Below are 21,686 nucleotides of genomic sequence, written 5' to 3' on the forward strand. Positions count from 1 at the left end.
AACACACCACCCTGTCACACAGTGTCTGTATCAAAAGGCACTGTACCTTCTGGTAGGAGACTTAGCAGTTCCAAGTAAGGTGACGTTTGATACTACTGTCCTCCCCTACGGTCATTGGGGGGAGGTAGGCAGGTAGCCTAGTGGTTAAAGCGTTGGACTAGTAACCAAAACGTTGCAAGATCAAATAACCGAGCTGACAAGGTACAAATCTGTCGTTCTGCCCCTGAAGAAGGCAGGTAACTGTTCCTAGTCCGTCATTGAAAATAAGAATTTGCTCTAAACTGACTTGCCAAGTTAAATAAAGGTACAAAAAAAAATTACAATTTAAGCATGAAGAGTGCATGGCAGCTAAATGCCTTTTTGTGAGTTTGTGGTCTTTGAAACAGTATGTCCTCCGAACTGAGAGAAAGAGAGACAGAGATAGAAATAGCCTAAGAGGGAGGGATGGGAGAGAAAGAAAGGATAAAGAGCAGAGAGAAGAGCGAGAGGCGGTCCTCTCAACCTGGTAAAGAGGAGAGTACTGAGGGCTCCCGAGCCAATTAAAAAACAATTCGCTCGTTCATTTCTCTGCCCGCCAGCCCTGTACCCTGATGGAATGCACTTTTGAGCCCCATTTCCTCTGACGTTACCCTCCTGCACCAGGGGCCTGGCTAGCTCTCCTCACAGCTCAATTATCTCCCACCTGACACCTCTCCTCAGGCTGAAGGTCTCAGAGGCATGGCTGTGGTAGAAAGTCATGCTGCCTTATGAACAACCTGTCTGTCGGTCTTTCTTTGTTTTGTAAAAGAATGTAGGGAGGAAGAAATCCATATTCGACACACACACCACAACATAATTGTTTGACTACCTCACAATAGTTTTCCTCTCTTCCTTGAACTGTTCCATGGAAGTGAAGTGGAGGTCAACAACGTCTCTCTCTCTGTCTGACAAACTCTCCTCAAGTGAGTCCTTTGAACGAGGATCACAGTAGAGATATAGATGACCCTAAATCGTTGTTTTGTCTGTCAGCGTTTCTTTTACGCTCCAACCCCTCGTGGTGGAGTGGGTGGAGCAGGGTGAGGTTCAAGAGCCTGCAGTGCACAGCAGCTTATCCTGAGGACCATGAGTGTTGGCACGTGTGTGTGTGTGTGTGTGTGTGTGTGTGTGTGTGTGTGTGTGTGTGTGTGTGTGTGTGTGTGTGTGTGTGTGTGTGTGTGTGTGTGTGTGTGTGTATGCGCGCATCAGGCAGAGTGGCAGTTTATAAAGGCCTGGGTCAGTGCAGGTCTCAAATCAATTGTGTCTCTCTATGCGCAAAGCGGTGCCTTGAATACGTATTACCTCTGAGAAGAGCTCTTGAAGGGGAGACCCTTTAAATAAAGCTCACGGCAGGGGAAGGCAATGTTATTACATTTCTCGCTTTGAGTATTGACGTTACTGAAACAGGGAAGTATGTGTGTGTGTGTGTGTCTTTTATTGATAATTTCAAAGTTCTAGGGGATCACTCACCAGTGTATAGGACACTTTTGAGACAGAGGAGAGGCATATCCAATCGGGTACCTTTGCTGAAGTCTTTGGGGTCGAGGGAGAGGCTGTATCCAGGCAGGGTCTCCAGCAGCAGCTTGTAGCAGGCCCTCCAGCCAGGCTCTGGGATGGTGGGGGCCACACACTGCATGGCTGCTACCCGCTTGAAGAAGGCTGATTTACGGTGGAAACCAATCAGGTGGTAGAGCTCAGAGAGGATGCTGTAACGCTGGATCTTCTCTTCCTCTGACAGCTGAGAAGACAGGAGAGAACATTGGTTGGTTGGTTGATTCTAGTAGATAATTGAAAAACTATTTAAACCACACACTGTATGTAAAATGTATGCACAGACTTACAGTCATGCGTTCATAGATTTTACATACGGGTTGTCCCAGATCTGTTATAGAACTCAAATTGAACTTTTACAGAGAAATAAGTTGTATAACTTTGTGTTATCGTCGAGGATTTATAATGAACAACAATATAAACGCAACATGTAAAGTGTTGGTCCCATGTTTCATGAGCTGAAATAAAAGATCCCAGAAATGTTCCATACTCACAAAAAGCCTTGTGCTGGGGACCTTGTGCTGGGGACACTAAAAGGCCACTAAAATGTGTCGTTTTGTCACACAACACAATGCCAGAAGTTTTGAGGGAGCGTGCAATCGTCAGGAATGTCCACCAGAACTGTTGCCAGAGAATTCAATGTTTATTTCTCTACCACCTCCAATGTCGTTTTAGAGAATTTGACAGTACGTCCAACCGGCCTCACAACCGCAGACCACGTGTAACCACACCAGCCCAGGACCTCCACATCAGTGTTCTTCACCTGCGAGATCGTCTGAGACCAGTCACCCAGACAGTTGATGAAACTAAGCAGTATTTCTGTCTGTAATAAAGCTCTTTTGTGGGTAAAAACGTATTCTGATTGGCTGGGCCTGGCTCCCAAGTGGGTGGGCCTATGCCCTCCCGAGGCCACCCATGGCTGCACTGTATTGTATTTCAATTGACTGATTTCCTAATATGAACTGTAACTTAGTAACATTTTTAAATTGTTGCATATTTTTGTTACATTTAGCATCTGCTAAATGGTATATAATATTATTATTATAAAATCCTTAACGATAACACAAAAAAGTTGTACAACTTATTTCCAAATAAATCTCTGAAAAAAAGTTAAATTTGATTTATAAAACAAATCTATGGAAAGGATATGAGAACGATCAGTCACTGCACACTGGCAGAACTGGCCGGGGCTCAAGTGAGATTTCCCTCCTACAGAGCAGATCCTGAATTGAGCAGGGTTTCAGTTCCTTGCAGGATGGCCTCATGTACCTGTCAGAAGAGCTGTATTATGGGACCCGGCTGTTGGCAGGCAGATCCCCTGGAGATCATCACACAGGAGAGCAGCAGAGACCGGTGCCTGACTACAGGACCTGGAGCCAGAGCATGAACCCTAGGTGTTAACAGTCTCTGTGGGACCTCTGTGGTTAACAGTCTCTGTGGGACCTGGGTGTTGGCAGGCAGTCCCTCTGGTATCCCATAGGGCCAGGAGTCTTTCCTGACTATGATCTGACTAGGTAAAACTCTGGGCCCTGGTTATAGACTACAACTAGGGACCAGAGTTGGTCCTGAATACGAGATCTAAGCATGGGACTTGACAAGGCAAAACTCTGGTCCCTAACTAGCAGAATGTGTGTGCGAGACCAGGATGATGGTTCACCCACAGAGAGGTACATCTACATGTCAGGTGAGGTCTTACCTGTCCCAGGTTGATGTAGACAGCATTCTGGAGGAACTCTGAGGCCTCCATGGCCCTCTTCTGAATGGCTAGCACCCTGACTGCCTTCACACACGCCTCCAACTCTATCACGCCTGCATTCTTATACTGGGGGAGGGATGTAAGGAGAGGGAGAGACAGGGATAAAGAGAGAGAACGCAAGAGGGCAATAAGAACAGACAAGGCCCAGGCTCAGCATAAGGAAAACTTAAGAAACCAATGAGGACTACATTGACTTTTCCCACCCGGCGTAATTATCTGAACTGATGTATTCCATCATGTCTCTTTCTCTCTGTGCTCCAGACATCTTTATCAGATTACTGATTCTAGTTCATGTGGTGATACGGCTCCACGGTCGTTCATTATTACTTTGTGCCACATGGTTCTTTCAGGGGAGTCCCGGGTTCTCCCCGAGTAGCAGTTCTAATGAAGTGGAGGAACCTGAGTGGAGGTACAACAGTGCTCTCTCACACATTCACACACGATCCCCCACCCACTCCTATCCCCATTGCCTCCTTATTAAACTGCAATTCATATTTCAATGGCCCTGTCGTGTTGAGATAATGTAATTTAATTTTGAGTGAACTAGTTACAGGTATAAGGGCCAAGGGAGGTCAGAGCAAGAAGCCAATTATAATAGTGGAGATAAAGACTTTCAGAAGGCCTACTGGGATATTATTTTGTAGTAATTCATTTTACCCTTATTTTACCAGGTAAGTTGACTGAGAACATATTCTCATTTACCGCAACAACTTGGGGAATAGTTACAGGGTAGAGGAGGGGGGATGAATGAGCCAATTGTAAACTGGGGATGATTAGGTGACCGTGATGGTATGAGGGACAGATTGGGAATTTAGCCAGGACGCCGGAGTTAACACCCCTACTCTTACGATAAATGTCATGGGATCTTTAGTGACCACAGAGTCAGGACACCCTTTTAACATCCCATCTGAAAGATGGCAACTAACACAGGGCAATGTCCCCAATCACTGCCCTGGCGCAAAGGGGATGAGAAAATATTTGACTAGAGGAAAGAGTGCCTCCTCCAACACCACATCCAGCAGCATCTGGTCTCCCATCCAGGGACCAACCCTGCTTAGCTTCAGAGGCAATCCAGCAGTGGGAGGTGGTATACTGCTGGGATGTTACACCTCTGTGTTTTTACCCCAAAGCTTTAAGGTTTGTTTGTTTTTGTTAACGCATACCTGTGCTATACCAGTAAGTATAGTTATCAATAGATCAACAATGCAATTAACTAATGTCTTTTATTTGTTTAATTGCAACTGATGGAGTTATAGGGCATTTGAGATGACCCCACACTTCCATTTGGCTATTAGTAACAGACACTGACGTCATTCTAGCTAAGCCTTCCACCGTTGACTCTCTGAGCGCACTCAGACGGTTTCTCCTGTAGTCAGCATGTAGTAGTTTGTTTACCGTGTGAACACAGCCTCTCTCTGCCGCATCAGACGCCCAACCATCACTGATACCTAGTGCGCTACTGTCCCCTGGTGGAGATGTTGAGAACTGCAAACTGGATAGTGGATAATGGATCAGTCTGCAAAGAGCAAACACTGAACCTTGTTGAAACATTGTATGTAATAAAGTACGTAGGAGCATTCAGAGTGTGGGTATCTGTTTCTTTCCTGTGATGTATACTTTTTCTACCCTGCACCTGAAAAATAACTAGATGTACTTTTGAATTATTAGTGCTTTTGAATTATTCTTGTTCCAATACCTTGCCATAGCAGGAAATGGAACAAAGTAGACAGGAGCATTCAATAATGTGAATATATATTTGTTGTATTTTCCAATACCTTGCCATAGTAGGAGATGGCCTCCTTGTATTTCTCTATGATGTCCTCAGGGCCCAGGCAGTTCTTGGCCCGACCAATCTCACTGCTGGTGTCTGCACTGATCCCATTGGCTGTGAGGGCACCTGGAGGGACGGGGGAGAGAGAGCGCGAGAGAGAGGGCACGAGAGACAAGGGAAAATGGGGAGAGAAAGAGGGAAAATGACATTAATGACCGTGATGATTGTCAATGCTCAGACCCATCCACCACTTGGTTCTTCACATCCATGCATATCAGTGGAGGCTGCTGAGGGGAGGCCGGAACGGAGCAAATGGAATGGCATCAAACAGCTGGAAACCACGTGTTTGACGTATTTGATACCATTCCACTGACTACACTCCGGCCATTACCACGAGCTCGTCCTCCCCAATTAAGGTGCCACCAACCTCCTGCGATGCATATGGCCAAAGTCACAACAATCAACAATGACATACTCACTGGTAAACTGTGTATAGCTTATCTGAGCATACACATTTAATGCAGCCTCGACAGGAGCTTCAGACACTGAGATGAAGACAACACTCCATGATTGCCATGCATTGTACACAACAATCTATCTCTAAATAAAAAGGCCTTTGAGGGTCACTGTGCATTGTTATGTGATCAAAATGACGCTGATTGTATCATGTGCTCAGTAGTTTGGAATGGTTCAATTGAAATGGTTCAAAAATGAATATGTGCAAGGAGAATCTCTCTCCTCTACCTATCTGATTTGAATACAAATGTAGTATTGATAGAACATTGCCTAGCAACAGCTCTAGCTGGCTCCGTAGCAACGGCATCGCGGCTATGTCACTATGACACAGCATTACATGTGAATCATAAGACTAGACTGGGAACACATACAGGTACTAGAAATGTATGCAATCACTGTACTGTAAGCTGTTTTGGATAAAAGCTTCCGCTAAGTACTCCTCTGTAGCTCAGTTGGTAGAGCGACACGCTTGCAACGCCAGGAGAGTGGGTTCAATTCCCAGGACCACCCAATCGTAAAACATGTATGCATGCATGACTAAGCTGCTTTGGATAAAAGCGTCTGCTATAGGGCATATATTATATTTTTTATATAGTAAGTGTTAGACAACTTGTTACAGTCGGATCTACAGTCGGATCTACACACTTTACACAGAGCCCTTGAGTTGAATGGTTTAGTAAAACCGACAATAGTTCCTAAAAAGGAAACAGTATTTCTTACTGACAGGTTGGCCGAAATGTCTAACACTGAACACTTCTAGATTTGAACTTGAGGCTACAGGAAATGCACTCAAACTCGCCAGCAGCATACCACCCTGCATCCCACTGCTGGCTTGCTTCTAAAGCTAAGCAGTGTTGGTCCTGGATGGGAGACCAGACGCTACTGGAAATGGTGTTGGAGGGCCAGAATATCCCAATCCCCAGGGCAGTGATTGGGGACATTGCTCTGTGTAGGGTGCCCCGTGTAGGGTGCCGTCTTCGACGGGACGTTAAACGTGTGTCCTGACTCTCTGTGGTCGCTAAAAGAGCCCATGGCACTTATCGTAAGAGTAGGGGTGTTAACCCCGGTGTCCTGGCTAAATCACCAATCTGGCCCTCATACCATCATGGCCACCTAATTATCCCCAGTTTACAACTGGCTCATTCATTCCCTCTCCTCTCCCCTGTAACTATTCCCCAGGTCAATGATGTAAATGAGAATGTGTTCTCAGTCAATTTACCTGGTAAAATAAGGGTTCAATAAAATAAAATAAAAATAGTTTGGATGCCTCAATCAGCAGTGTTGGGATTTCAATAGCAACATCGCCACCTCCTGGTGCATGTCTACATTTCTTTGAAATAATAGACCAATCGAAATTACTCAATCACTTCCTTTTGAATTCTAATAGGTTATGTGGTTCTTCTTCTACATAGTGTTGGATATAATGTCCTTGAACATTATTTTAAAATGGTTACTATTCATTGATTAGAAGAAGAGGTCAATGGCGTGATCAAACGTGAACAACATCTAAAGCTGACAAGAATAACAGGACTACAATACCTGCCTTAAGAGGAGAAAAAACATCCGTTTTGATTTACCAGTGGTGGAAACAATCAAAGTTGGAATCAGATGTAGTGCAATGGGTTGTTAGCCTGGTCCCAGATCTGTTTGTATTGTCTGGCCTTAGGCGGTGAGACACCACTAACAGATCTGAGAACAAGCTAGGGAGGTTGTCGTCACAAAAAGCATGGGACGCTGCATGAAAGCAAACACAGACAGACAGCAGGAAAACACACAGGTGAGATGTCTAGGTAGAAGTAGAGCTATGCAGCGCTGGCTGGTTAGTGTCATACCATACCTGGGTCAATGAGTACCTCCTGTGCCCCTACGGTAACAGACAGACACACAGAGAGAGAATGAAGGTTCACACAGTGCAGTTAGTTATTGAAAGCAATGTTAGTCCCCAAACAAGCCACTTTTCAGCCGGTTCCTTGAGACTTTCCCATCCATCCCTGCGCTATAGTAGGCTAATGCTAATACTTGTACAAGTAAAAGCAAAATATGTGTTGTTATTTAGGGGTTAAAGTAAGTGACTAGTTAATCATATTAAGTAAAGATATGGGTGAATGGAAATATGATAGTAAATAAGGTTCAGAACAAATGGGTTAGGATGTGGGGGCCACCGGATTTCTCAGGTAATGTTGTCCAGGGCACAGAACAGAAGCAGCTGGGCTGAGAAAAGCTTAGCAAAGCTTGGGTTGCCATAGTAGCTGCAGTTGCTTGGGCCACACAGATCTCATCCTTCCAACGGTCATAAAATCACAGCTCATTCAGAATCCTCCAGACATCTTCCACAACACAACTTTTTGTCTTAATTAATGAGACCCCCCCCCCCCCCCCCCGCCAGATTAAAAACACATTGCATGCCACCACAACAACACAATCCACCCTCCAGAACCACATTACAACTGTACATCCAACCCCCCTCTCCAACCGTACAGACAGCCCCCTGAGCCCCCACACCTCCTGAAACATCTCCACACTCTTCATTTTATTAAAACATTCTAACCTAAGGCACGCAGCTACCTTCCCTTTCAATAATAACACCGGGTCTGTCCCCCCCGCCCCGGACCCGGTTCCTCCTTGGCTTGGCCAAACAAAAGGTTCAACAAAACACATTTTAGCCTTTCACTGCTTGTATACCTCAGGCCCCATCACAAACATCCCCACAGAGAAGACCACCCCCAACCTCACACACAGAGAGAGCGAGGAGTGCTGCTTACCTGGCCGATGTCTCTTCCCTGCGTCCGCTGCCTGTCCCTGGCCCTGTGCCAGGCTGGGTTTGCGTCCGACAGCCTTCCCTGCTGTTCCTCCAGGGTAGTGGAAGATAACAGAGGCTGAACACAGGCCCTCTAACGCAGCTGGAGAACCAAGACATAATGAAACAGAGTATCATACGTTTTTCTAAAGGGCATTCTGTATGTACGGCAAGGGTGGCGAACCGTCCTCCTGGAGAACTACTGGGCTTGGCAGGTTTTTGCTACTACCCTGTTGTAGCACACCTGACTCAGATCCTCATCTGCTTCAAGGTCATGGTGAGCAGCTGATTAGAATAGAATCCGGTGTGTTATAGTAGGGTCGGAGCAAAAACCTGCAGAGTATCCAACCCTGCTTTATCGGATCTAAGAAAAGAGCAGGAAGAGGAGGAGCCATGTCTTACCCCCCAGCCACAGGAAGTCATTGACGGAGCGGAGCAGCTCCACAGCCATGTGATAGTGGACCAGGGCATCCTGCAACATGCCTGCCTGCAAACACAGGTCCCCAACGTGCTTCCTCATACGGCCCTGGCAACGCTTCTTATAGTGCCTAAATGAGGAGGAGGAGGGAAACATCAACTAGTGTGTCAGATGTCGTAGAGATATCCATAGACAATACAACTTTGTCCACGTTACAGTGAACAATTATCCAAGTACGGTTTACTTTTTAAGTCATTTTTACAAAAACCCTCTTTCGGTGTCTTCTCTCTCTCTCTCTCATTCGTACGGTTTCCCAAACAAAAGTCTTCATTTTAGCATAATGTATTTTCTTACCCAGGTACCATTGGGTGCTAGCAGAGGAGACTCACTGTTGAATGAATCTCATCAGTTACAGGGGGTGCGTGTGGGGTGGGACAGCACAAGCAAGGGAGACAGGGTTTTGGGAGGGGAGAACCCAATAGAGAGAAATAACCAGAACCACCCTGATCCTGAAGTCTTGCACATTAAACACACAAGGATTGAAGAGGGGGCAGACATCACCACAGTTTGTAATTCTAACAAAAGAAAAAAGGGGGCCAGTTTAATACGAGTGCAAGACCTCTGTCTGTCTAACTCTTTCCTGGAGCCTGAGATACTGGGAAGGTCAAGGGTCAAACCCACCTGACATTGTTTTACCTAGAGAGCATGATGCTGTGTCAATGTGGCTAAATGTGGTTTATTTCCATACTATTAGTGAATTAATGGTACAATAGCTCATACTGTTCAGAATCAGTATAATGAGTTGGGCCTAAACTTTTCAGTTGAAAAAAAGTAGGCCTGTAACCATTTGTTAGCTTAGTTTGTGAAATGAAATGATGAGCAATACATTATGTATGGTCTGCTCAGAAGAACATTGATACCATATTGAAAGTCATGCTTCAATAAGTAGGTGCAATAATAATCCTAGCGAAAGTTGAAGCATCCCTCCATGAATCACGGATATACGAGATCCATGTTAAAGTGTAGTAGCAGCAGAATATAGTAGAAGATATGAGATCCATGTTATAGAATGTGTGAAGAATTAGAGTAGACCTTATTCACCCAGTCATGCTCGGGTCAAGTGACACAACCTTCCCAATCATCAAGTTCCTGAAAGGCTGGACAAACCTTCACAAGCACATAATAGTATAGATAGGATAGCCTCACTGTTTAAGTGAACCAGCCTTCACAAGCCTCAGTCACCGATAGTGTCATGTATTCTGCACGTCCAAACTATCAGCTCCTGAACCCGTATGGTTTTATTGCATACAGAGTTGAGAGGAGTGATGAGTTTGGATCTAAGCTATGAACCCATGCACAAGAACACTGAGGTAGGGCCTGGGCAGTGCTTTAGGGCCGGGGCTTAAGCTGATGGAACTGGGATGGACTTAATCACTAAAGCAATGTGTCTAACAGCGTCTCACCTTTTCACACCCAACAATAAACTCACAGGACAGTATGAAAGAAAAAAATGAGAAAGACAAATAAAGTAACCAAGATACACAAAGAAAAAAGGAAAGAAGCAACATTTCTTTTTAACAAAAATAAACAGGGAAATAAACACGCAAGGTTGACTGTTGTCCTTAGCAACATTAATGCAATGACAACGCTATCTTGACAATGGACATCACAGAAACACTGAGGTCAGGATTTTTTCCATCACCGTATAACAAACATTAGCACAACAATGTTGTTAGTGTAATTACCATCACCTTGTAACAATCATGAAACAACCATCTAACAACCATTACATGCTGAGTACACTGCGTGCGCCATCGTCCGCTAATTCACTTTGTCCTTCCACACCAGACGTGATCAGGACACGCAGGTTGAAATATCAAAATGAACTCTGAACCAACTATATTCATTTGGGGACAGGTCAAAAAGCATTTAACATTTATGGCAATTTAGCTAGCTAGCTTGCTGTTGCTAGCTAATTTGTCCTGGGATATAAACATTGGGTTATTATTTTACATGAAATGCACAAGGTCCTCTACTCCGACAATTAATCCACAGATAAAGGGGTAAACCGAGTTAGTTTCTATTAATCTCTCCTCCAGGCTTCTTCTTTGGACTTTATATGGTGGTTGGCAACCAACTTTAAGGTGTATTACCACTACCAACTGGACTGGAGTGTGGACCTCCGTTCATATTTTAATCACCTACGTCGGTGTATGCTCCTAAAAACCAATGAGGAGACGAGAGAGGCGGGACTTGCAGCATGTCAAGCGTCACAAATAGAACCAAGTTCTATTTTAGCGCCTGACTACACAGATGCTTGCGAGCAGTGTGGGTTCAATGATTGAATAACATGTATGTGTACATTTATTTTGCCACGCTCGTGAGCGGTGTGGCCAGCATGTTAGGCTACACTTGGCAAATATAGTATTCAGGCATTTTATCAATTGTAAAACTAATAGACTGTTTATACATTCTGCAGTCACAGTACAGGCACATAGAAAGTGTTTAATAACCAATTATCTTGTTGGTTCCAAATTCATTTAACAGCTGAAAGATTACATAGGCAGCAAAAAATGTGGATGATTCCAAACCTCTAAAAGCTAAATAGAGTGCAGAAGAAAAGACAACTCACCTGCTATCAGTGTCCAGCCCCACAAAGTCTTTCTTCTCAAAGGGAACACAGAGCAGTGGTATCTTATCCCCAGACTTGTCCGTGGCTCTATCCAGCCTCTTGGACTCCAGCACAATGAAGATGGACTCCACAAAGTCCTCCACCCTTTTCTCCACATTGGGACAGTCATCATAGCTAGAGTAGAAGGCCACATCCGTCCTCTGCTGCTCTGCTATCTCCCCCTGCAGCCCGAACACCAGGAGCCGTGAGTCGTACAGCGTGGCTCCAAACACCTCCTTCTGGCTGTGGAAACGGTCCAATGTCTGGGGCCACTCTTTAGCCGAACCACAGGTCGTCACGGAGATGAGGCCCACCACCTAAACAGACAGGACTTTATTATTCCTGAGAGGAAATTCTTGCACAGGACAAAAAGACACGGATACTGTAGAGCAGAGATTCTCAAAACTCTCCTCTGGGACCTCCAGACGTTTAACCGTTTTGTTGTAGCTCTAAACTAACACACCTACTGTAATTCTTGTAGTCAAGTGCTTTTTGATTAGTTGAATCAGGTATGCTAACTCTGGAATAGTTCAAATACATGGAACAGCTGCGGATCCCCAAGGAGAGGTTTGCGGAAGGCTGCTGTGCAGGACACATAAAAAAATAAGCGCATTTCTGAAACCCAAAGACGGCAAAAGAATAGGAACAATAAAAGCCTCAAAGCAACAAACCTTGCGGTGTGTCTGGAAGTCTCCCCACTCGTTGTTCTCAGGAAGGTAGTGGTGGCGGTAACGGATATAGAGGTTCCGCTGGGAGTCCCGGATGGACACCTTCGTTTCAATGGCACGAAAAGACAACACACAACAAAATAGGGATCATTTGATAATCAGCATCCAACGATAAAACATTTACATAAAAAACAAATAAGGTGGCCTGAGGTTACGTATTTCAATAAATAATAACACATAGGCCTATGTGTGTCCCAAATGCCACCCTATATAGTGCACTACTTTTGACCAGAGCGAGCCCTGGTACAGGGTGTAATTTAGGACACACTTATAGCTAGTACACATGGATGCTGACCTGGGCCACAGAGGCAATGCGTTTGTAGATCCTGAAGAACTGGTCTTCAGGGACGATGCCCACAGGTTGGACCACCACCAGGACCGTCTGATGGTCCTCAGCACACTGCATGTAGTCTGGGACACTCATCTCCTTCTCATGAGCTCTGAGGAGCAGGGGAAAACAGACAGAAACATATTGTAGCGGCCTAATACCTAGCGACGTCGTCAACAGGTTCGGACCTCTTGGCGTAGCTGTTAAGGTATTGGCTTGACAGTTGCTGGACCCGCATTTGAGTCCAGGTCGGGGCGACCCCCTGAATTTGCTACATTGGTGTCCAAAGTGGGATTGCCATCGGAAAGGTGTGTACACATGAGGGACTTGGTATAGAGAAGAGTGGGGACACGGTCTCCTGAAGGAAGGGGGTAATGCAGCGACCTTTAACCAATACCTAACGACCTCGTCAATTTTTCTGACCTCCTTGCTTAGCTGTTAAGGTGTTTGCTTGACAGTCGCTGGACCGGGGTTCGGGGCCCAGTAGGGCTACAGTATGACCTTAATTCCTCAACATCTAGCTAAATTCCCTCCACACATACCACAGTCAAGATGTGACATCACTGACAGAGCTAGTAGCACACTTGATTCAAAAGCATTCGTACCATAATCAGGTTACTGCTTGGTTGGAGCAAAAGCCTGCACCCACCCAATATCTCAACTCTCTCACTAAGGTTATTTGAGGTTACTGTTGACAAGACAGTCGTTCAAAGGAATTGCAAACTACATACATCGCTTGCGTGACGTGTTGTCCATTCTTACCAACACCGACCATAAGACAGTTTCAAGCTGGAGTATAAAGGATCTATCTAGCTAGCTAAAAACAAAGATACTAGTATACTGTGCTAGCCAACCTAGTTAGCTAACCACATAGCTAAGATACGTTTGTTTCAGTAAAAGACACAACTTCAAAAATGTCAATTAGGAAGTCCTACATGTCCTGTTTACTTTCATTCTACAGTCCCCATTTATATTCAAGAATGGGATTATTTCTGCCATCAATATTTACAGAAGAATGGCAAGTTTACCTAGCTAGCGACACTGACTGTCTCTAGTTAGCTAATGTTGGTATGATACCTGGTTGTTAAACTATCGTCAGGCTTGTTGACTCCTCAGCCACAAACAATGCAACATTTATTTATCAAAACATGCCAAGAATTGAAGTTACCTTGATATATATTGTGACAGAAACGTTTGACAGTCCAATTCTCGTTAGTAAAAACAGACAGCTTCCCGAATGAACTCTTCTTCTCTATCAGTTACATTGACAAATACTATGAATAGCGTGCATCACTGCCCTCCTATGTCCACTGCTGGTACTGTGGACTCCCATACTCATAAGTATTTTGCTGTGCAACCTGGAATTTAGATTTGGTTGCACTACTGGCAACAACAAAAAAACATTCACCTGGATATTACATTGAATGGCAAAAATATATTTCCAAAGTTGTTAAATTTGTGTTTCGTATACATTTTATTATTTCACCCATGAAAATGAAATTCAGCAACTCTTGGAGCACAGTACAATGATACAAGTGCGTATTTTATGTTAAACGTAACGCCAACGCGTTTCTGCCCTTAGATTTCGTTGCTGTTTTACAGATTGTTATTCTTACAGACTGAATAAAGGCAGGCTTTAACACATTTCAAACCCGCCCCCTATTGGTCCGATTTTTGCAACTCATTTACCAATCACATCACGTGTTGTGTTGTAATCCCATTGTTATAGGTCCCTGAACCCATAGAAGACCATTTTTAAATATATCAAATCCTCCTTCATTCTTCATTGTGTAAAACCCAGAGGAAGGCTAACAGCTGAAATGCATGCTTACTGTTAAAGTAACATTTTGTTTGTCTCTGTTTGAGAACTTTGAGGTGGAGTGTTTTTTCTCCAATTAATGCTTTGGCCACAAATACATATAGGGCAAGTTCAAAACATTATTTGGATACCCAAAGTTAACAGAATATAAACTTTAAAACATAGTGAGATTTTCACTGGACAGTAACTTTAAGAAAACATGATACTGAAATGTGTAATAGAGGAAACTGGGTATGTGTTATTATATTGTGTGAACTGTATCATTTAGAGTTTGTTTGATAGGGTCAGAGGTTGGACGGGGGTTAGTGAGTTATGTAGGGCTTTATTTTATTTTATAAAAAATGCACGACTGGGTAATAGAATAACAGGTGTGGGTAGGCCTTGGCCGGCCTCACACTCCAGTAAAGTAGGTGGCAGTGTAAGCACATTATCGGTTATGATCTGCCAAACAACTGTTAAGTAGAAGAAGTAGTTGCAGCAGCCAACTCTCCCTCATCGCTGGCGCTACTCATGTTTTCCTCTCCTAGATTGGTAGTGTTAGGATTTATGTTTATGCACTATAGCCTGCTACCATATTGTATGAAGATGAATATTGTTTTGTTACACACACACACACAAACAATACAGATGTATGTGTGTAAAGACTGACCAACATAGAGTGACAGGCCATAAAAGCTGTGGTCAATCTGGAGAGGGGAGGTGTGCATATCTCTGGGCCAACCAGGGAGGGTAGGGCACTGGACAATACCAAATAAGGAACTGTTTGAGTGTAGAATCGGGGGGAGACACAAGACGGATCTAATCTACGCAACGACCAGATGCGGACATCTGAGAGAAGGGGACCAGTCTGAGTACCGGCGATAGGCTGAGCAAAGTTTAAACCACGCTCAGCCTCTACTGTGATAGGCCAACAGACGCGTTGGAACTACGTCATCACGGTATAAGAACAGCTGTTTACGTACTTCCTGCCAGTTCCCTGTTTTACCCTGCGCGGGGATACAGCGAACCCGTATATACGAAAATTGCATTTGCCATTGTTTGCGTTAATTAAACATAATTAAAGAAAGTTAGCAGACCTTGCTTTTTATTTATCCTGATACCGGATTTGTTACACGCAGAGCTCACAGTAGCAGACCCCGATCAGCCTGGATTTGAAGAAACTGTTAGGCCAAAAAGACGGTGCACAATCATTATGTTCTTAAATACGTTTGTACAAAGTATTACAACACCATGCTTAAATGTCAGTTGCCAAATGTGGTTGTTAAAGACTGCTCCGGAACTTTGTCGAGTACTAAGTATTTTTTAAACGTCCCGTTTTGGGCTGGATTTGTCGATGTAGTTCATGCATACAGAATTACTGTTTTACCATGAAACACCTAGTTTGAAAGCGACTATTTTATTAGTTCAACCAATGAGCTTCAGCTGCTCACCATTTGAGTGTCAGCAAGCAAGAGGCAGATTATGCACACGGCAGAGCAAGAGAGAGAGCAATGACATGGTGCACATACAGTATCTGCACATTTGTTGTAGAATGCTGTATAGTATATCCACACATATGAAGTAGTATGCAATTTCTGGGGACCACTTTTGGCTAGTGAGCGCTATTTTCAGAACTACTGGCTAAAAAGTATACAAAAGTACCGAAGAACCTCGAAGTTTGTTTCATATTTAGCAAGATGGTGTGAGGGACAGTTTTAACAATTCAAAGAATCATGAAAAAAATCTATAACCATAAACAAGCCCCTAGATTGTGTGTTATTTTTTCGATTCAAACAAAAATCATATTTTCCTTTGCCTACCCGTTTCTCTGCACACAATCACACAATAATATAAAATCCAACAATGTATTACATTACATTACATTTATATTCTTAGTTGGATACCTGGTATTTTTATGTGAATACTTTAAAGCTAGGCTGTAAGATTTACCATTGGATATTGAACAGTATTCTTTCTGAATACCTTGATGAGTTTCGTACTAAAGACTCTTACTCAACTGTTTGTTTTTGCTGTCGATAAACAAAGACTAGGCCTACTTGAAACCAATACAAATTGAGGAAGTGCTTGTGTGTAAACAGAAATACACAGCAGTGAAATGTATTTGCTGCATGTCTTGATGAGGTCAATTCCACTCAGCTTCTAAATAAGTTGTTTTTTATTGACTTATACCTGGTTATAATACACAGAACAAAACTGTAAATGCAACATGTAAAGTCACTGGTGTAATGTACTTACAGTTGAAGTGGGAAGTTGACATACACCATTTAAACTCTGTTTTTCACAATTCCTGACATTTACATTTACATTTAAGTCATTTAGCAGACGCTCTTATCCAGAGCGACTTACAAGTTGGTGCATTCACCTTATGATATCCAGTGGAACAACCACTTTACAATAGTGCATCTAACTCTTTTAAGGGGGAGGGGGGGGGTTAGAAGGATTACTTAATCCTATCCTAGGTATTCCTTAAAGAGGTGGGGTTTCAGGTGTCTCCGGAAGGTGGTGATTGACTCCGCTGACCTGGCGTCGTGAGGGAGTTTGTTCCACCATTGGGGTGCCAGGGCAGCGAACAGTTTTGACTGGGCTGAGCGGGAACTGTACTTCCTCAGAGGTAGGGAGGCGAGCAGGCCAGAGGTGGATGAACGCAGTGCCCTTGTTTGGGTGTAGGGCCTGATCAGAGCCTGAAGGTACGGAGGTGCCGTTCCCCTCACAGCTCCGTAGGCAAGCACCATGGTCTTGTAGCGGATGCGAGCTTCAACTGGAAGCCAGTGGAGAGAGCGGAGGAGCGGGGTGACGTGAGAGAACTTGGGAAGGTTGAACACCAGACGGGCTGCGGCGTTCTGGATGAGTTGTAGGGGTTTAATAGCACAGGCAGGGAGCCCAGCCAACAGCGAGTTGCAGTAATCCAGACGGGAGATGACAAGTGCCTGGATTAGGACCTTCGCCGCTTCCTGTGTGAGGCAGGGTCGTACTCTGCGAATGTTGTAGAGCATGAACCTACAGGAACGGTCACCGCCTTGATGTGAGTTGAGAACGACAGGGTGTTGTCCAGGATCACGCCAAGGTTCTTAGCACTCTGGGAGGAGGACACAATGGAGTTGTCAACCGTGATGGCAAGATCATGGAACGGGCAGTCCTTCCCCGGGAGGAAGAGCAGCTCCGTCTTGCCGAGGTTCAGCTTGAGGTGGTGATCCGTCATCCACACTGATATGTCTGCCAGACATGCAGAGATGCGATTCGCCACCTGGTTATCAGAGGGGGGAAAGGAGAAGATTAATTGTGTGTCGTCTGCATAGCAATGAGAGACCATGTGAGGATATGACAGAGCCAAGTGACTTGGTGTATAGCGAGAATAGGAGAGGGCCTAGAACAGAGCCCTGGGGGACACCAGTGGTGAGAGCACGTGGTGCGGAGACAGATTCTCGCCACGCCACCTGGAAGGAGCGACCTGTCAGGTAGGACGCAATCCAAGCGTGGGCCGCGCCGGAGATGCCCAGCTCGGAGAGGGTGGAGAGGAGGATCTGATGGTTCACAGTATCAAAGGCAGCCGATAGGTCTAGAAGGATGAGAGCAGAGGAGAGAGAGTTAGCTTTAGCAGTGCGGAGCGCCTCCGTGACACAGAGAAGAGCAGTCTCAGTTGAATGACTAGTCTTGAAACCTGACTGATTTGGATCAAGAAGGTCATTCTGAGAGAGATAGCAGGAGAGCTGGCCAAGGACGGCACGTTCAAGAGTTTTGGAGAGAAAAGAAAGAAGGGATACCGGTCTGTAGTTGTTGACATCGGAGGGATCGAGTGTAGGTTTTTTCAGAAGGGGTGCAACTCTCGCTCTCTTGAAGACGGAAGGGACGTAGCCAGCGGTCAAGGATGAGTTGATGAGTGAGGTGAGGTAAGGGAGAAGGTCTCCGGAAATGGTCTGGAGAAGAGAGGAGGGGATAGGGTCAAGCGGGCAGGTTGTTGGGCGGCCGGCCGTCACAAGACGCGAGCTTTCATCTGGAGAGAGGGGGGAGAAAGAGGTCAAAGCACAGGGTAGGGCAGTGTGAGCAGAACCAGCGGTGTCGTTTGACTTAGCAAACGAGGATCGGATGTCGTCGACCTTCTTTTCAAAATGGTTGACGAAGTCATCTGCAGAGAGGGAGGAGGGGGGAGGAGGGGGAAGAGGATTCAGGAGGGAGGAGAAGGTGGCAAAGAGCTTCCTAGGGTTAGAGGCAGATGCTTGGAATTTAGAGTGGTAGAAAGTGGCTTTAGCAGCAGAGACAGAAGAGGAGAATGTAGAGAGGAGGGAGTGAAAGGATGCCAGGTCCGCAGGGAGGCGAGTTTTCCTCCATTTCCGCTCGGCTGCCCGGAGCCCTGTTCTGTGAGCTCGCAGTGAGTCGTCGAGCCACGGAGCAGGAGGGGAGGACCGAGCCGGCCTGGAGGATAGGGGACATAGAGAGTCAAAGGATGCAGAAAGGGAGGAGAGGAGGGTTGAGGAGGCAGAATCAAGAGATAGGTTGGAGAAGGTTTGAGCAGAGGGAAGAGATGATAGGATGGAAGAGGAGAGAGTAGCGGGGGAGAGAGAGCGAAGGTTGGGACGGCGCGATACCATCCGAGTAGGGGCAGTGTGGGAAGTGTTGGATGAGAGCGAGAGGGAAAAGGATACAAGGTAGTGGTCGGAGACTTGGAGGGGAGTTGCAATGAGATTAGTGGAAGAACAGCATCTAGTAAAGATGAGGTCAAGCGTATTGCCTGCCTTGTGAGTAGGGGGGGAAGGTGAGAGGGTGAGGTCAAAAGAGGAGAGGAGTGGAAAGAAGGAGGCAGAGAGGAATGAGTCAAAGGTAGACGTGGGGAGGTTAAAGTCACCCAGAACTGTGAGAGGTGAGCCATCCTCAGGAAAGGAACTTATCAGGGCGTCAAGCTCATTGATGAACTCTCCAAGGGAACCTGGAGGGCGATAAATGATAAGGATGTTAAGCTTGAAAGGGCTGGTAACTGTGACAGCATGGAATTCAAAGGAGGCGATAGACAGATGGGTCAGGGGAGAAAGAGAGAATGTCCACTTGGGAGAGATGAGGATCCCAGTGCCACCACCCCGCTGACCAGAAGCTCTCGGGGTGTGCGAGAACACGTGGGCAGACGAGGAGAGAGCAGTAGGAGTAGCAGTGTTATCAGTGGTAATCCATGTTTCCGTCAGTGCCAAGAAGTCGAGGGACTGGAGGGACGCATAGGCTGAGATGAACTCTGCCTTGTTGGCCGCAGATCGGCAGTTCCAGAGGCTGCCGGAGACCTGGAACTCCACGTGGGTCGTGCGCGCTGGAACCACCAGGTTAGGGTAGCGGCGGCCACGCGGTGTGAGGCGTTTGTATGGTCTGTGCAGAGAGGAGAGAAGAGGGATAGACAGACACATAGTTGACAGGCTACAGAAGAGGCTACGCTAATGCAAAGGAGATTAGAATGACAAGTGGACTACACGTCTCGAATGTTCAGAAAGTTAAGCTTACGTTGCAAAAATAAAATAAAATCTTATTGACTAAAATGATATAGTACTGCTGGCGGTGAAGTAGGCTGGCTAGCAGTGGCTGCGTTGTTGACTTTGTTTGAAAGTGTAGCTGGCTAGGTAACCTCGACAATTTCTCAAAACTACACAATTATCTTGGATACAAGGACAGCAAAGACAACTATGTAGCTAGCTAACACTACGCTAATCAAGTCGTTCCGTTGTAATGTAAGTTGTAATGTGAGTTTCTACAGTGCTGCTATTCGGTAGAAGTTGGCTAGCTAGCAGTGTTAGCTAGCAGTGTTGACTAGGTAGGGGAACGGCAGCGCGGCGGACGAAAATAGCTGGCTAGCTAACCGAATATTTACTCTAAACTACTCTAAGCTACACAATTATCTTAGATACAAAGATAGCAAAGACAACAATGTAGCTAGCTAACACTACACTAATCAAGTCGTTCCGTTGTAATGTAATCGTTTCTGCAGTGTTGCTATTCGGTGGCTAGCTGGCTAGCTGACTAGCTAGCAGTGTTGACTACGTTACGTTACGACGAAAATAGCTGGCTAGCTGGCTAGCGAACCTCAATAACTACACAATTATCAATTATCTTTGATACAAAGACGGCTATGTAGCTAGCTAAGATCAAACAAATCAAACCGTTGTACTGTTGTACTGTAATGAAAATGAAAATGAAATGGTAATACTACCTGTGAAGCGGAGCGGAAAGCGGAATGCGACTACTCGCTCGCGGAATGCTTCTATTCCGCGAGCGAGTAGTCTTCTAATGCTTCCATTTGATCCAAGTAAAAATTCCCTGTCTTAAGTCAGTTAGGATCACCACTTTATTTTAAGAATGTGAAATGTCAGAATAATACTAGAGACATTTATATATTTCAGCTTTAATTTCTTTCATCACATTCCCAGTGGGTCAGAAGTTTACATACACTCAATTAGTATTTGGTAGCATTTCCTTTAAATTGTTTAACTTGGGTCAAACATTTCGGGTAGCCTTCCACAAGCTTCCCACAATAAGTTGGGGAAATTTGGCCCATTCCTCCTGACAGAAATGTTTGGTAGGCTGAGGCAGGTTGGTAGGCTTTGCTCGCACATGCTTTTTCAGTTCTGCCCACAAATTTTCTATAGGATTGAGGTCAGGGCTTTGTGATGGCCACAAGCTTTAACTTCCTGACTGATGTCTTGAGATGTTGCTTCAATATATCCACATAATTTTCCTTCCTCATGACGCCATCTATTTTGTGAAGTGCACAAGTCCCTCCTGCAGCAAAGCGCACCCACAACATGATGCTGCCACCCCCGTGCTTCACGGTTGGGATGGTGTTCTTCGGCTTGCAAGCCTCCCCCTTTTTCCTCCAAACATAACAATGGTCATTATGGCCAAACAGTTCTATTTTTGTTTCATCACACCAGAGGACAATTCTCCAAAAAGTATGATCTTTGTCCCAATGTGCAGTTGCAAACCGTAGTCAGGCTTCTTTTTTTTTAATTATTATTAAAAAAAAAAAAAATTACCCCCTTTTCTCTCCAATTTCGTGGTATCCAATTGTTAGTAGTTACTATCTTGTCTCATCGCTACAACTCCCGTACGGACTCGGGAGAGACGAAGGTCGAAAGCCATGCGTCCTCCGAAACACAACCCAACCAAGCCGCACTGCTTCTTAACACAGCACGCATCCAACCCGGAAGCCAGCCTCACCAATGTGTCGGAGGAAACACCGTGCACCTGGCGACCTGGTTAGCGCGCACTGCGTCCGGCCCGCCACAGGAGTCGCTAGTGCGCGATGAGACAATGATATCCCTACCGGCCAAACCCTCCCTAACCCG

The 21,686-nt window shown here is 45.2% G+C and overlaps 1 protein-coding gene across 2 annotated transcripts in view; it reads right to left on the bottom strand.

Moving 5' to 3' along the window:
- Window positions 1-13,832, bottom strand: part of LOC139554868 (trafficking protein particle complex subunit 9-like) — a 279,884-nt gene extending 266,052 nt beyond the window's left edge. Inside the window, exons 1-10 of one of the 2 annotated variants that reach the window (XM_071368089.1) lie at window positions 13,720-13,832; window positions 12,519-12,663; window positions 12,167-12,265; window positions 11,457-11,812; window positions 8,809-8,954; window positions 8,372-8,509; window positions 7,447-7,473; window positions 5,098-5,219; window positions 3,263-3,388; window positions 1,537-1,753 (exon numbers count right to left, since the gene is read on the bottom strand). In XM_071368089.1, the coding sequence (XP_071224190.1) occupies window positions 1,537-1,753; window positions 3,263-3,388; window positions 5,098-5,219; window positions 7,447-7,473; window positions 8,372-8,509; window positions 8,809-8,954; window positions 11,457-11,812; window positions 12,167-12,265; window positions 12,519-12,647 (1,360 nt within the window). In that variant the 5' untranslated portion in view covers window positions 12,648-12,663; window positions 13,720-13,832. The remainder of the gene's footprint in view (window positions 1-1,536; window positions 1,754-3,262; window positions 3,389-5,097; window positions 5,220-7,446; window positions 7,474-8,371; window positions 8,510-8,808; window positions 8,955-11,456; window positions 11,813-12,166; window positions 12,266-12,518; window positions 12,664-13,719) is intronic. The other variant, XM_071368091.1, reaches the window with a different exon arrangement.
- Window positions 13,833-21,686: the final 7,854 nt, after the last annotated feature.

This window comes from Salvelinus alpinus, chromosome 26 (assembly GCF_045679555.1).
Source record: "Salvelinus alpinus chromosome 26, SLU_Salpinus.1, whole genome shotgun sequence".
NCBI lineage: Eukaryota > Metazoa > Chordata > Actinopteri > Salmoniformes > Salmonidae > Salvelinus > Salvelinus alpinus.